At 39.2% G+C, this 16,506-nt stretch overlaps 2 protein-coding genes across 3 annotated transcripts; one reads left to right on the plus strand and one right to left on the minus strand.

The window, feature by feature from the left end:
* Window positions 1–4,285: 4,285 nt before the first annotated feature.
* Window positions 4,286–11,621, minus strand: LOC106080882 (DDB1- and CUL4-associated factor 10 homolog). 2 transcript variants are annotated; one of them, XM_013242490.2, is made up of 7 exons: window positions 11,534–11,621; window positions 10,960–11,451; window positions 10,754–10,867; window positions 9,167–9,536; window positions 8,954–9,109; window positions 8,602–8,887; window positions 4,286–5,692 (listed from the first exon to the last, which is right to left on the minus strand). In XM_013242490.2, the coding sequence occupies exons 2-7, from the start codon at window positions 11,136–11,138 to the stop codon at window positions 4,842–4,844; spliced, it is 1,956 nt and encodes a 651-aa protein (XP_013097944.2). In that variant the 5' UTR covers window positions 11,139–11,451; window positions 11,534–11,621; the 3' UTR covers window positions 4,286–4,841. The 2 variants fall into 2 exon arrangements, with proteins under 2 accessions (XP_013097944.2, XP_059219535.1); XM_059363552.1 differs by lacking the exon at window positions 11,534–11,621 and having other exon boundaries at window positions 10,960–11,454.
* Window positions 11,622–12,349: 728 nt separating this feature from the next.
* LOC106080561 (26S proteasome non-ATPase regulatory subunit 9) lies at window positions 12,350–16,471 on the plus strand. Its single transcript, XM_013241981.2, has 3 exons — window positions 12,350–12,573; window positions 15,666–15,998; window positions 16,066–16,471. The coding sequence occupies exons 1-3, from the start codon at window positions 12,472–12,474 to the stop codon at window positions 16,282–16,284; spliced, it is 654 nt and encodes a 217-aa protein (XP_013097435.2). The 5' UTR covers window positions 12,350–12,471; the 3' UTR covers window positions 16,285–16,471.
* Window positions 16,472–16,506: the final 35 nt, after the last annotated feature.

A 16,506-nucleotide genomic window follows, 5' to 3' on the forward strand; every position in this document is an offset into this window, starting at 1 on the left:
TCTATAGTCTCTTCTTCTTTGATGTCCTCACAGCTTCAGCAAAAGTCGTTGCTGGCAACCTTCAGTCTGACAGCATGTTTTTCAATTAGACAGTGACCTGTAATGCCGGACACAATGACTAAGACGTCTGTTCTAGCCAATGAAAGCAACACGGTAGACCTCTTCGAGTCTAGATTAGACCACGTAATTTTGGAATGCTCACAGCCGCCTCTTTGTGAACATCTATCATTCGTTATCCTTCGGGCCTGGTGCTGAAATCTGTGGATATGTCGCTAGAGGCATACCCACAGATTCCAATATCCCTAGGGTAGGTCCTAGTCTCGCAAGCTCATACGCTATACAATTCCCTGGGATATCTCTGTGGCCCGGCACCTAGAATAGGTGAATTTTGAACTGCTCAGCCATCTCGTTGAGAAATCTGCGACAGTCAAGGGCGGGTTTTGTGTTCAGAAAAACGTTCTCCAGGGATTTAATGGCTGCCTGTCTATCTGAGAAGATATTTATGCCAATCGTCGTAATGACATTATATCTTAGCCATTCCACCACTTTCTGTCGATATGACCAGTTCTAGATCTTTAGAGTACACCCCAAAGCACACCTGGTCGTTTAGTTTGGAACCATCCGTATAGAAGTCTATGTAACTTCTGTTACCAGGAATATCGTAGTTCCAATCGGTTCTATCGGGTGGTACAGTAATTTTTATCAAAAAACGGCTCAGGTAGGGTGTAATCCACACTGCCTGGAACATTGGATATTGTATCAAAGATAACACAGTGTCCGTAGCATTATGCATTAATTTTCCTTCAATTCATTTTATTTTTTTTTTTAATATTGCTTCTGTTGTTTCCTATAAGTAATGAATATATGAAATTTCAGCAATGTCGAACTAGGGAATCAACGGTCAGCCGTTAATGGGTTAACTGTTTTCTTATAAAGTTTACTATTATACTGCTCAGATACACTTTATCCACCGACAGTAAGCAAGTTTAGGGCTTTCATACCATAGTTCGTTCATCATCATTCCGACGATGATCATAATTCTTTGTTTGTCATCTGTTAACAATACAAGGAAAATATTTGCTCCTAATTGCGCATGCACCATACAGCGATCATGAAGGTAGGGGCGCGGTGGTGCTAGTCTCGAGGTTAAGCATTAGCCCCTGAGGGAGGCGCTGAATATCATAGTCAATATAATGCTTTTACCCCTATGTGCTTAGTAGAGATATACGCGTAAGTGATTTTCCACTTACGCTTACGAGAAAAAAAATGTTACTCACGCACGACTTGTTTGTGTCGACTCACGTTCACGCACGCTCACGAGGCAAAAATTTTACTCACTCACGACTCGCGAGACAGGACTCACGATAAAATCGCGAGAAAAAATTATACTGGTAAGTTATCGATATCATGCGATAACAGATAATAAGAACCGATTATTCGTTGTTGTTGTAGCAGATTATTGTGTTCTATCTTTCGACAGGTTGGTTCTGTTGAGTGTCAAGATCCAGGAACTCTGCCACTAAGATGGGGTGGCGTCCAGAGGGATCTGGGTCTGAGTCGAGAGGGTCTGGCTGGGCAGTTAAACAGGTGACATGTATCGTGTGGAGCTGGCAAACAATTGATAATCGCAACGTTAGATTTTTCTAATAGTTTTAATAATAAATATCGATACTATCGTTAATTTCCCATCACCTATATTTCATGATATCCCAATACATCATCTACAGCAGTGTTACGCCACGGACCTAGAACTCGTACCAGTCTTCAGTAATGCTTGAATGTAGTAGAATACGTGCAAAAGGCGTGTTTTTTGAATGCAGTAGAAACCACATCCCTTCTTTATTTTAGAGGCATCTGTAAATACATTGAAACTTTGGATACCCACCACCAACTTTCGTCAAAATCCGGTGAAAAATGCATAACTTTATTTATTTTCATTTCATGCAATGCGAAGCCATCAGGCCTATAAATAATCACACAATGCATAAGACGAGCTTTTTCTAACATAAGTTAAAAAACTACTAACTTGCGCCCCATAGCAGCTATATCGAAATATGTTCCGATTTGGACCAAATACTAATAACTACAAGTCATTGCTCAATTGTGTATAACAAATTATTGGTCTTTTTAGCAGCTATATCTAAAAATAAACCGATCTGAACCATATACGGATGTCGAAAAGCCTAAATAACTCAATCTGTCAAATTTCAGTGAATTCGGGTTATAAATGCGCCTTTTATGAGACCAAGACATTAAATTGAGATATCGGTCTATATGGTAGCTATATCCAAATCTGAAACGATTTGGGCCAAGTTGCATAAGAATGTCGAAGAGCCAAACACAATTCACTGTCCCAAATTTCGGAGAAATCTGACAATAAATGCGCTTTTATGGGCCCAAAATTTTAAATCAAGAGTTCAGTCTATATGGCAGCTATATCCAAATCTGGGCCGATCTGAGCCAAATTGAAGATATCGAAGGGCCTAACTTAAATCACTGTCTCAAATTTCGGCGACGTCGGACAATAAATGCGCCTTTTAAGGGGCCCAAAACCTTAAAACGATAGATCGGCCTATATGGCAGCTATATTCAGATCTGGACCGATCTAGACCAAATTGAAGAAGGATGTCGAAAGGCCTAACACAACTCACTGTTCCAAATTTCAGCAAAATCGGATAAATGTGGCTTTTATGGGCCTAAGACCTACATCGGCGGATCGGTCTATATGGCAACTATATCGTAATCTAGACCGATCTGAGCCAAATTGAAGAAGGATGTCGAAGGGCCTAGCACAACTCACTATCCCAAATTTCAGCAAAATCGGATAATAAATGTGGCTTTTATGGGCCTAAGACCCTAAAGCGGCGGTTCGGTCTATATGGGGGCTATATCAAGATATAGTCCGAAATACCCATCTTCGAACTTAACCTGCTTATGGACAAAAAAGCTCAATATCTCTATTTTTAAAGACTGTAGCGTGGCTTCAACAGACAGACGGACGGACATGGATAGATCGTCTTAGGTCTGATGTTAAGGTTGGTATACATACACACTTCGAAGGGATGATGTCCACAACGGTCAAAGCATGAATCAACAACGCTTGTTCACAAAATCATTCACGCTTTTTGACAATATTTCTAACAACGCCCGTGTATGATAATGACAACGTTAGCGCATGATTTTGCAACATATTTTTCCTATCTGTGAAGTTTAAATGACTCTTAAAACCTTGTATGTGTATAGTCGGCCGTGGTACCATGTGGTAAGGCGTTTGTAAACACACAATGAGATTGATGGAACACAGGTTCGATACTCATCGGCACACAAGATCTTTATGTAATATTTAAATAAACTGTGCACTTGAGGTTGTCAGAATGTGAACGTTTTGTTCAACATAACTGTTGTTGGTTTAAAAATATTTGTTGTTGATCTAATAACATCTGTGTGTTGATTGATTTTGCCCAACTCCCAACAAAACCTCCAAGTATCTAGTGGCAGCGATACTCATGGCGCTAGTTAAAAATCTCAGGGACAAGATTCCTCGCATACGTAACGTGCTCTGTCACCGGTCACCAGACTTGGCATTCATATGGCAGCACCTGCCGTACCATCGCTGAGAATTCATCTAGGTCTAAAACCCTACCTACTACCCAACTACTGGCAAAAGGACGCTTTTTTAATGAAGAAACTGTCGAAGGTTACCTCTAAGATTTTCAGGTAATTTATAATGCGAAGAGCTGCAACCATACATTTCGCATGCGTTCACCGCCTAACTAACTAAGCTCCCTATTAAGTTCTCTTATCCTTGGGCTTTTCGGCGAAGCTAATCAAGCGTATCTGCTTATATCACCGCTTCCGTCGCGAATGCTATTGTGATAGGTAAGCGTGTAGCTGCTGCAGTGATGATCTCTATTGTGAACACGTGAAGGAAACGATTGACGTCAGGAGACGTCGTTGTTGTACACTGAGGCGGCAGTCCTTACCGATAAAGACTCCATCGGGCCAATCCAGTACGTACAACCGGCTGCCATGGGATGGGAATTTCTTTGATGTTTGATGTGGTCGCGGACACGTGGTCTGATGGATTTTGATGTGCCGAATTCTGGTGCTTGCTCCACTCTCACATTGTCTGCCGTTCATTCTCTAGCATTCAGGTGCATATTTTAGAAAAAAAAGCCGGACATTTGAGATGCAAATACTTAAATTATGGCCATTCAAACATTGCGCGGCTGGTCACTTCTGTGTTTGATTCATTTCAATTGAGAAAAACAAAAAAGTCAATAGATACATAATAATGGTTTAATAACTTTAATTTATTTGGAATTAATATAATTGTATCTTATAGACGAATAGAAAAATGTTGTGTATTAGAATTTTTGGGTTCAAAAATTAATAATAATGTTCAAATATTTTTAATTTACATGGTGTCCTTTTCAACTCAAGATATCCAAATAACTAAACTAGGAGGCGGCTCTTCTTTACATACACATATAAAATCTATCAAATAAAATTCAAGTAAATTTGTTTAGAAGGTATCGTCGTCGGTCATCGGAAGAACTGAACATTCATTCATGGTTGGCTGATTTATACAAATACAAGTAAAATCAAATAACTTCGTTAGTCCAATTGCAAACAGTTTTTCAATTTGAAAAAAGACATACATAAATAAATGTACCATATATGTATGAATATATGTGGACATGCTTTGTGCGTGCCCGCCCTTCTAATAACATGCCGATAATACGTCTATTTAAACAATAATAATAATAAAAAAATGAAAACAAATAAATATGTTTATATATTGTGTGGAAAAGTCTCACAATTTGACTCGATGACCATATTTACAGAATAGGATGATACCAAACAACTTTGCCACTTTTACAGCCAGTAGCCAATAGTGGTTCTCTTGGACTAAATTTACTGCTAAGAACTTTGTCTTCGTGACACCTCAGTTCTTTGAGAACATGCAGACCTCGGGGCTTCTGTTTGATGGTATCAATTTCTCGAAAATGTCTTGGGTATTCTGAACATGTATCGCTATAGCCCAACAATCGTATGCCATTATCGTATGGGGAGCATACAATGCGACCGTCCGCGGAGAAGCTAGGCTCCTTAATAAAACCTTTGCCTTTGTTGGGCTCTTGAATGTAAAACATTAATTTTTTAGGATTTTCGAAAATTATTCGACCGCAATAATCGTTACGTTTGGGTGGCAGTATGAGAGGACGCATAAGTATACGATCAAAATCGGGTAAATAGGGTGGAGAGTCACTGCTTGAGGTGCTGCTGCCATCGGTGGATGCCGCCAAATCGGAAAACGATGAACGGCCTCTGGTAGATGGGGAATCCGTCGAACGACTATTCATAGTATCATTATTGCTATTGCTACTATTACGCGATGACGCCGAAGCGGTTACTGCTGGTAAAACACCACTGCTTATGGCATAGACATAATTATAACCGGTAACTGCATTTGAATTACGGGCTCGGTTTTGACGAATAGCACGTTCCTGAACTGTGACCTCTGCAGCCCAGATATCTGGAACAAATGACTGATTGGAGGGCGCTGAAGCTGCCGCAGATTGATTGTTTGTCGAAGTCGACGAGGAGTTGTTGGCATTGTTATTTGAGTTGGAGGAACTTGCAGGTGGTGACGCTGTTGATGCTAATGTTGGTGGAGGAGGAGGAGGCGCTGTTGGAAAAATAAAAGTTATGATCTAATTAACACTGTGGAAGTGAAATTGAAAATTATGATAAAAATTTCTAAGAATAGGTTATCGGCAAACGGTCTTTTTTAAAAACTGTTGTTGAAATTTGACTTTGAATATCAACAGTGTATTTACTGTTCATTCATTTAATGCATTAACTTGTTAATTGCTTCTATTCAAAAAATATGAATTAAAAATTTTCTTAAGGTGTGAAGAAGCCAAATCCGGGGATCCGGGCCATATCTGTTTAAAGGCCGATTTGAGTCATAACTGAAGTCTTTGATCTACATTTCAGTCAAGTCGTGAGAAAATTGAGGTTTCTATGAGCTCAAGAAATCAAATCGCCGGATCGGTTTATATGGGGCTATATACAAATGAAAACCGATATGGCCCATTTGCAATCCATAGCGACCTACATCGGAAAGAAGTATCTGTGCAAAATTTCATGCTGCTAGCTTTAGACATGGCTAGTTCGACTCAGAATGTCGAGTCGATCCATATACTTTATGGGGTCGCAGATAAATATTTCGAGATGTTATGAATGGAATGACTAGATTAGTATACTCCCATCCTATGCTGGTGGGTATAAAAATGAATAGTTTGATGTGTTCCAAATGGAATGCCAAATGACCAACTCTTCGGCTTGTAGAACATTTGGTAGGTTTTGGTCGGGTTTGGTAGGATTTTTCTTAAATTTTGGTAGGAAATAATTTTTCTTGAGTGGCAACACTGGTCATGACCAGTGTTGGTATTTTTGGTAGGTTGGTAGGCTGACCTCCATTTTTGGTAGGGTTTTCCAACATATACCAAGTTAATTACTGAAAAAATTGGCGCGGATAACTCAAAATTGTAAAACTTCTTGTCGATTCTGCACAGAAAAATATAACTCTGAGAAAAAACTAACTATCGAATTTGTATGTGAAACTTTAAATTCCCAATGAATTTTAGCATTGAATTGAGGACTTATGTTGAAGCCCAGCAAAAACTTGGTAAGTACAGTCGTTATTTTTGCATGTAAAATAATGGATATATCATTATCCTTAGGTTTACTAGCTGCTAAAATATAACGAATTATCAACAGGAATACCATCTCTGTTTCCGGTAGTACAAATGTCATTACATACAACATTCGATGAAGCTCAAGAATAAGAAAAATAGAAACAGAAAAAAATCACTATTATAACCTTTTTTTAGAAAATTTTTTATAGAAATCAAATTTGATAAAATTTTTTGTATGTTCCGTAAAGACTCAAAATAGAGCCATTCTTGAAAATAGGACCATTTTGCCCTGACTTGCCCTAATTTAAACGAATTTTTGTTTATACCCTTATAGGGGAATAAATAATAGGGATTTGGATGTGCAGCATGGATTTGATAACCATATTTGAATTGAAATATCCAAAGTGCCATTCCTCCCCTTAAAAGCTCTTCTCATTACCCTTAATTTTAAAAAACACCAGATCTCGGAGATTGGTAATGTGATTTGTTCGAATTTTTTTTGCACTTTTACAGTCTCCAAACACAAAACATGGTTTCTTTTGTAGAGGTCAGGTGCCTCGGGGGCCGCCCAAAACCCGCCAAATGGATATATAGACCAATCACGACAATTTAGAGCTCAAACGAAAAGTACTGGGGGGAAAAAAGCGAATTTGATATCCAATTGAAGAGCCATGTGGTTGGGGAGCCGCCCCACCCCAAAATACCTCCCTATTATATAAATTCTATTTGGGGTGGAAATTGATTGATTTTCGGGACATTTTTACTCAATTTCAGGACAAAGACCCTGGGTTACACCGCGCTCTCAAACAGAACTTAGTAACCGATCATGCCAATATGGGGCTTATATAAAATGTATTTGAAAGTGGAGCACGTAGCTTATATTTACTTTAAGGGCCAAGTGTCTGGGCCCTTAAAGTAAATAGCAATTTTTACTTGTTAGCAATTTAGCAATTTTTACTTGTTCTTCACTAAATTTTTGCAGCTGATCATGCCGAAGTTGCCAGATTTTTAAAACCACTTTGACTGGCATGGTGGATAGCGATATCTGATACGCCGTGTAACTTCATCAAACAGGGCACAATGAGTTCTGCAACTCTACTTAGCTCAGTAAAAGAGAAGAAAGCCTTAGGCTAGGTAAGAGTGGAAGTCCTTTACAGACTCACTTAAACAATTTTAGGTCCTTTGTGATACAACAATAGCGACAGACCAAGGCTTCTGACGGGAATCGAACCCACGCACCCTGCACTGGTAATCCAAGCACGCTACCAACTCTGCTACCGGGGCGCAGAAAAAGAAGAAAGTCTTATTTTCCACTATTCCGATACAAACTAATCATCAATGCTAAGAACAACAATCACATCAACATTGTCAAACTCTTTTTGTGGTGCACTTGAACGTGCAGTGTTACTGCAAGTGCAAAACAAGTACGCAGTAAAACTGGGTTTTACTAAATTTTAAATCAAATTTAATGCGAATTTTTCAAAATTTTGAATAAACTATTTTGAAAATAGTTTCAATAAAAGTGTTTGGAATAATTTTTGTTTAAGCCAAAGTGAACTCTTTTACCATATACCGCGTGCAATGCAGTGGCTGTATACGGCTGTAGTCAGACCTAGAATGATTTATGCTGGTGGTCTGGTGGGCGTCGATTCAGGGCGATCGGTTCTTTGGACCGGAACGAGCTTGCTCGCCTACATGACCTTGACGAGGATCGCCACCTCCACATGAAAATGTGGCTACAACAACAACAAGTAATCTATCTATCGCCATGTAAGCTTATTCTTCGAGATAAAGCCCAAAAACCAACGGATGACACGCGGTCACAAAATAGTTGTAAACGCTACAAGAATATGTGGTCCAATCGAAACTTGCAATTACAATTGCTCCTACTTACCTCCCCTTCCAGGCAAACGTGGTCTAAAAACCCGTTGACGGCGATTTATACTAAACCGAAGGCCATCTGTTGAATCTCCGCTCTCATCACCTACTCCCAATCCACTGTTCGACTCCTCATCACTGTCACAAATAATTTTTCGTTTCCTTTTAGAACTTTTATGCTCTTCCTGCAAATGTTCCTTCATTTCACGAGGCTCTTCATTGATATCGTGTATACATGACCATTCAGTCTTTTCATCATAGCTAATATTACGACTTAGTATTGAGTGTCCTAAGGGATGGATCTGGGAAATTTGAAATAATATAAATTCTTGATAACAATACTAAGAATATCGAAATCAGCAACTTACTTGTAAAGCTAATATTACTTCAGCGTCGTTTTCTTCTGGGAAATCTGTTACCAATTCGACACGATTTTTCTTTTGTTTCTTTGAAAATACGTGATCGAATTTAGCCGCTTGTGGTATGTATTGATGACCCGTTTGCATCAAACGATATATGCTTGGCTATAATAGAAAATTTCAACATTTCTTCTGGTATGCCATTACTTCTATATAACCTACCCTGAAGCCATTTAAGTCCTTATGTAATGAAGTCAAGTCTAAGTGATGTATTATCATAAGATAACCACCAGTGGAGCAAATAACTAATTTAGAACAATCGGGTGAAATGCGACAACGCATAAGACCGCTAGTGTGGAATACTTTTTGATATATTAGTCCTTGTTCTGTGTGCGAATTTATATCCCATGTGAAAATGCTTCCATCAAATCCAGATGTCACTAGAAGATTATCTTTATGAGAATATTCAATGTTTTTCACCCAATTCGAATGACCATGGAGGCTGCGAACTTTCTTTTTCAAATATCTCAAATCCCATAAAGCAACAGTGGTATCATCAGAACAAGTTGCAAACATACGCTCATCGAGAAATCTGGAATAAAAAAAAACTTTAGCAATAAATAATAATGAACAATGTGATTATCAAATCAAAGATATTTAAAGTACAGTACGAATATGATATGTAAATTTGTCTCCAAGCTCTAAAAACCTCTGTCCAAAAAAAAAACCTTATGTACATTTACACCATTTGGGACAATATGGGACTCAAATTGATGGTCTTTGCAAGTAGAGTATGAATCATATATTAGTGTTGGGACCAAGTATATGGAGATGAAAATTAACATCGATGAGTCCAATGAGAACTCAGATGAACGCATATGGTGGTCGATTGGGATAGTAAGGGGAAGGAAGATCTTTATGAGTTGCGTGCGAATATATTACAACCATGTGCCTAGGGACATGCAACAACCCTCATAAACCTCCAAACGGACATGTAGGTCGACCAAGACAATATGGTAAGATCAATGGCATTAGGCGGAGGGTCTCAGTGAGATACCGGGTGTCACCGGCTCTTGCTTAATTATGAGTACCTATGATTCTCGATATAACAAGGCGGATTATTGGCGCCTTTAAATAATCAATGGACGTACCCGTGGCTAATCCCATGGCAGCCGGTTGTACGTACAGGATTGGCCTGATTAATTCTTCATCGGCAAGGGCTGCCTCATAAGTGTACAACGCACTGCTACAAAAACAACAACAATGTTAAAATCGGAAGCACTTGATATTTTCTTTTTGCCTTGAATTGTTTTTAGCAATGAGATATCGCTCTGCGAATCTGCCTTTGGGATTGGCAAATAAACTAAAATTTTAATCGCACAGGAGTCTTTGATATGGGGGAAGTTAGCCCACTTTTAAAAGAATGTTAGATTTTTCTGACAGTGTCAGGATGATGATTTTTTACTGAAAATGCATTCCGCGTTCACTCAATGATTATTCGCTACAAAAATGGCATCATCAGCAAGCCCTTTCCGGCAATTTTACAGAGAAATGATGTGACCAATATGTACTCGGAAGAATGTTAGATTTTGTATCCAGACTCTGCGCTTGAGAAATAGAAAAGTTAACCTTTGTATATCTGTCTCGTGTTAATGCCGAGGTCATTTATAAGTTTTAATAAACTTCAAGTATTCGTCCGTCCACATGTCTACCCCAAACCACAACAGCAAAAATGTGATGGGCAAAGGAGGGATATTTGAATAATATTTAGTCATTTCTCTTCCAGCATTATAACTCTTTCAAACTTACTTTATACAATTAACATTGTCAGTATGCGCATCTTTGATCGTATATGTTTGCTGCTGTGTAATCGCATCAAAAAAGAGTATAGATTTCTTCTCGCAGGCTGCCACCAAAACATTGCTACATTAGGAAATATGAAAAAACAACAAGAAAAATACAAAATTTGTGTTTAGCACTAATATAAAGCTTAGCTTATATGATTTTTTATTAACCCTTTTGGTGAAAACTCCAAATTGAAAACTGCTCCATAGTCTGACGTTTGGTTAGGCGTGTCGTTCCAATGATCAAAGTCTTTCATGGAACCATACACTCGATGCATAATATGATCGAAATCCATGCGATTCGAGGGGAGACCATATTCTCTGCGGTATAGCCATCTGTATAGGCTCATTATTCCTCCACCAGTTGTCTTATTTTATGAGTATGTAAGTACTTCACCGGTTATGGTGGGTTGTTTAGAATTTTCCTACTAAAACAGTCCAAATATGACTGTTTCTTGGTTGAATGCAACTGCTATGGCGTGTCAGCAAGTTATATTTATAACACCAAAATTGTTAAACGCTATGCATTGATTTTCAAGGATATTATTTATTTTCTTATTTATTTGTATTTAAGCTCGTGTGAGAACCAAGCTGACCCTGTGTTAAAATTATCGGCGGCGTTTTCAGTTTCATATTGCAAAGGCGGCGGCTGGATTATATATTCTATATATTTGTATAAAAGTAATAATTAAAGAAGTCACAAAATACGAAAAATTATATAAAAGAAACCTATACCATCACTTACTTTATTAATATTAAATAGATTTCTATATTTTGTAAGACCGTGTAATTTGAAGAGGTAGAGTTTATGGCGGCGAGACTTTAAACCAAACCTTATCAACTTTGTATTCTGTCAAAGTGAAATCTAGATAGAAACAGCTGTTTCCCCTCGCGGAAGGTCTTTGAATGTTGCCATATATTTTGAAAACAATCCTTGAAGAATACACACAACCTTCAACTAGAATGAACTATCAATCGTTGTATTTAAAAAGCAGCGACACGGTATTATATAGAATGTCTATTTAACGTCGTTACCATTAGTAAATATATGTGCCAATTCTATTGGAAGCTCAAAAAGGCAAACAACAGATGGGGTTTCAGTAAAAGTCAGATTAATGCGTCTTGAAAACTACTTATTAAAAGGACAACTATTAATAGGACTAAATGAAAAGATTTTACGAACGATTTTTCGAATCTACTTAAATTGGTCTACAGCTGTAAACGATAATATAATGAGCAACTCTGTCTGCAATTTGGGCGATTAAAATGAAACACATTGTTTGACGTACTCTATTTCACTAACATTCTCTTTATTACAGTTGAGAGTGCGCCATCTCTGAATACAGCTGTTTGTGTAAGCTTTTTATATTAGTAAATAAACCTTATATTTAAAAAATCAAGTTTTTCTTCGTATCCGTACAAAAATGATTTGTTCAAATTCACCCTCTTTCACTAACATAATTTAATGAGCAAGCCTGCAAGTTTGGCTATTAAAATGAGATAAATTGTTTGACGCGCCCTCTTTTACTAACATTCTCTTTATTACAGTTGAGAGTGCGCCCTCTTAGCATACAGCTGTTTGCGTTTGGCATTTTTTTATTAGTAAATAAACCTGATATTTAAAAAATCAAGTTTTTCGTGTTCCTTCGTTTAACAATTTTAAATATTATTTCCGTATAAAAAATGATTGGGCCAAATTCAACAAAGGACAAATTGCTAAAACTAATGGCAGAGAAAAGGGATTTGGAAATTCAAATCGATGCATATGGAAGTATACTATCAGAGGTCAGTACAATGATATTGCATATTTTGTTAATATAACCAGCGCTCTCTGTTGAATATGTTAATTTATGAAAACTACTTGAATACTTGAGAACAAATATTATAATTTTATACGCATGGGAACCCATTTACTTATGAGGGCACTTGATCGCTTATCCCTGCTTCTTTCTTTGAGCTTTCTATTTTTTATCCCTAAATTCCACATATGACTGGCGACTACACACTAGCAGGCCGCTATTTCTTTGGGATCAGACCACCTCCCCATAATTCTCACCATCGACCGACTTCATAATCTCTGAACACCGTACGTTTATCAATCAGAAGAAGGTCGATTGGGTCGGTATCAAGGAGTACACCAACGCCGCTTCAGTAAACTGATACCCCCTTCGAATGTCTAGATGCCGAGAGGAAATTCAGGAGACTTGCTCGCTTTATATTAGCCGGTCGACTACCCCAAGTGCGGCCCAATTTCCCGGCGCAGGCAGTGGTACTCGAAGATGAACGTGATGGGATTCGTTGCACGGAACCCCACTTAAATAAGGTAAACAGGGTAGTCAATAAACGTAAGCGGATTTTGTGGCAGGAACACTTGGAGAAATGTAACTTAGACAGGTTTAGGCAAGGTGTGGTCACTGTTATGTCACTTGAAACTCGGTAGACGGGATAGCAGGACTTCAGTCACTTTTGGCGACGTAACTGTGACTGATTCAAAGAGATGTGCCAGGTTGTTTAATCGTCAATTTACTGAGTATCCCGAGAGTGCAAAGGCTAGAGGATAGCCATTCGTCATATTCGTGGTCTCTGAGCCGATGTACAGCCGATTTGAAACAAATCGAATGTAATCCGTGGCACCAAGTCATCCAAAGCGTCTGTACACTGATGCTGAAGAATGTGGATTTACCTGGAGTTGAGTACCTTACTACTGTCCTCAACCTGTTTTTGAACACTCTTGTAGTACCCGATGTCTGGAAAATGGGCAGAGTGATCCCGCTACTGAAGCCTGGAAAGACGCTTGAGGCATTACTTCTCCCGAGCCTCGTAGAAGAATTTCCCTTCGCCGAACATCAACATGGATTTCAAAGACTGAATATCACAACAACTGCTTTGCATGCCATCTCCGTTCACATTTTCCGTGGCTTCAATCAGCTCAGGCCATGTGATAGGACGGTTTTCGTGGCACTGGACCTATCGAAGCCATTCGCACGGTCAGCCATACCAAACTATTTGAGGGCATAGCCAACACGTCCATCCAGCCAGAAACGCTGGGACGCAAATTATCTGTGCGCTCGCCAGCCATTTGTGGAATTTAGGGATAAGAAGTCGAAATTAGGGATAAGAAATCGATAAGAAGTTGCGGAATTCAGGGATAAAGCACCGTAGAATGAAACAGCAAGTTTCCCAAGGTGGGGTGACATATCCGGCTTTTTTTAACCTCTACCTATCCTCCATTTCACCTCTTCTAGACGGCATAGAGATCGTTTCATATGCGGACGATTGTACGATCATGGCATTAGGCCCCCAATCCACTGTTGGCATCTGCAATAGGTTGAACGTCTGCCTCAACGAACTTGCCTCATATTTCACTGCAAGAAATCTGAAGATATCTGTCATCAAATCTTAACTACAAATACGCGTGAGGTGAATACCGAGCTGACTGTGATGGTCGATGGAGAAATAATTCCGACCATCAAGTGTCCCAAAATACTTAGCGTCACATTTGACAGCTCGTGCACATTCTCCCCACATGTCACAAGGTCCACAAGTCACTTGCCGGCAGCATTTGGGGTACAGACAAAGAAACCTTGTTGACCACGTACAAAGCAATTGGCCGGTCTGTGGTAAATTATGCAGCGCCAGTGTGGAATAATATTCAGATCTGTCAGAATGCCGCCCTTCGAACTGCGACGGCTGTCTCCGAAGTTCTCATGTGGGCCACCTCCATCAGGAGACAAAGATCCCACCAGTGCGAAGACATAACTACGTGCTGTCTAAGCAATTCCTTTTGGGCTGTTATCGCAGAGACCATTCAAATCATCATCTTGTCGCTGTTGAGATGTACATGATCTAGAGCGTGAGGTTTAGCGCTGCAAGAGAGAACCCCTAGATCAAGCGACATATCAATCGGTTCGAAACACCACTCATGTAGATACGTTAACACATGCGGTGAAATGTACCGCCTCCCATTGCACCTGAAGAAATTGACCTCCCCCGGCAAACGAGAATGATTCTGGCTCTATTACGATCCCGCAGATGCAGGCGTCGCAACAGAGCAAGGTATGATACCGACTTGCAGGATGTATGTCCCGATTGTGACCAGGGACCACTCGACCTTTGGACGCACCATATTTTAGTCGCAGAGTTCCTGGATCTGCATACTCAACAGAATCCATCAAACGAAAGATAAAACACAACAGACTGCTACAACAAAAACAACTACAAACTGGCGAGGATCCGTCATTCCAGGGCCTCAAAAAGGACATCGCCAATACTATTCGAAAGGATAAGTTAAAGTATAGTGAGAGGTGTAATTGAAATTTTCTCGTAAAAGATCAAATATAGGATTTCTCTCAGATAGTTAAGTGCTATGCAAATCAAGTTGCAGCATTATGTTGTTGTTGTTGTTGTAGCCACATTTGCATGTAGAGGTGACGATCCTTGTCAAGCTCTCATAGGTGAGCAAGCTCGTCCCGGTCTTTACGGCCGATCGCCGCGGGAACATGATGGCCATTGGTTTTTTAAAGGCGCCAATAACTCGCCTTATCATATCGAGCATCATGGGCACTCAGTATTTAAGCAAGAGCGGGTGCCACCCGCCTCTCACTGAGACTCTCCACTCGATACCGTTGATTGTCCGCGACTGCAGTTGCAGCTACTCCGTATGGCTGCAACTGCATCCAACAAGTGGACGCGCCCGGTAGCTCCCAGCTAAGCTTCTCGTGATAACGAATAACACCACACAGATTGGAGCTCAAAGTTCCAGCCTGTGTGATGCTCATAATTATACCAGCAGAACTATGACCTATGTGGCTCTCTCACAGAGGGATAAGGTGTTAGGATAATCACTTATTTTTCCCTTTTTTTTCTACAAACAACAGAATGATAATGTTGGAATGCGAGGTCCACTGGTCGATTCCGAAGGTTTTCCTCGCAACGACATTGACATCTATAAAGTTCGTCAGGCCAGACAACAAATAATTTGCTTGCAAAACAATCATAAAGCCCTAATGAAAACGATTGAAACGCTAATGCACCAGCTGCATGCTGAGGCAAGGCAACAACAGTTAACTCAGCAGACATCGGATATGCATCTAAATGATAGATCCAATGGGAGTTCTGAAAATATGGAAGTTTGCGTCAATGGTTTAACACCCGTGAAGGCCATAGTGAAAATTACACATGTAGATGCTGGATCACCTGCAGAAAAAGCGGTAAGGCAAAATCAGTAAATGACTATGTCTATAATGGATTTTAATATATATTAAAAAAAAACTTCAGGGTCTTCGAAGCCAGGATGAAATAGCCGAATTTGGTTCGATAAACTGCAACAACTTTAACAAGGAGCTATCTAGCATTGGCAGCGTCGTAAATCACATGCGCAATCAACGAATTCCATTGAAAGTTTTGCGAAGCAATGAAGTTTTAGATATAATTCTCATTCCACAAAGATGGCCTGGTAACGGCTTATTGGGTTGCAACATCGTTTTGTGCGAATAGATATTTTACTACATGTAATAATTTTTATATTATTTTATTTCTTTTATTGGTATGGGATACACGTTGTTTACAAAATGGATCATTAATAATGCAAAAAAAAACATCTCATTGTGTATCTAAAACTGGAAAAAGAAAACATCATTTGAGTTATATAATAAAATAAATAAATACAAATATTAAAAAAGAATTTTGCGTGTTTCAGGTTGAAATAGGTATTAATCG

This window comes from Stomoxys calcitrans, chromosome 2, assembly GCF_963082655.1.
Source record: "Stomoxys calcitrans chromosome 2, idStoCalc2.1, whole genome shotgun sequence".
NCBI classification, from domain to species: Eukaryota; Metazoa; Arthropoda; class Insecta; order Diptera; family Muscidae; genus Stomoxys; species Stomoxys calcitrans.

Coding starts and splice junctions, on each gene's coding strand:
- LOC106080882 (XM_013242490.2), bottom strand. CDS start 11,138: ATGAGCCTATACAGATGGCTATACCGCAGAGAATATGGTCTCCCCTCG. Junction 10,868..10,959: donor TTGGAGTTTTCACCAAAAGG/GTTAATAAAAAA, acceptor TTCCTAATGTAG/CAATGTTTTGGTGGCAGCCT. Junction 5,693..8,601: donor ACGTTTGCCTGGAAGGGGAG/GTAAGTAGGAGC, acceptor TTTTTCCAACAG/CGCCTCCTCCTCCTCCACCA.
- LOC106080561 (XM_013241981.2), top strand. CDS start 12,472: ATGATTGGGCCAAATTCAACAAAGGACAAATTGCTAAAACTAATGGCA. Junction 12,574..15,665: donor ATGGAAGTATACTATCAGAG/GTCAGTACAATG, acceptor TACAAACAACAG/AATGATAATGTTGGAATGCG. Junction 15,999..16,065: donor GATCACCTGCAGAAAAAGCG/GTAAGGCAAAAT, acceptor AAAAAACTTCAG/GGTCTTCGAAGCCAGGATGA.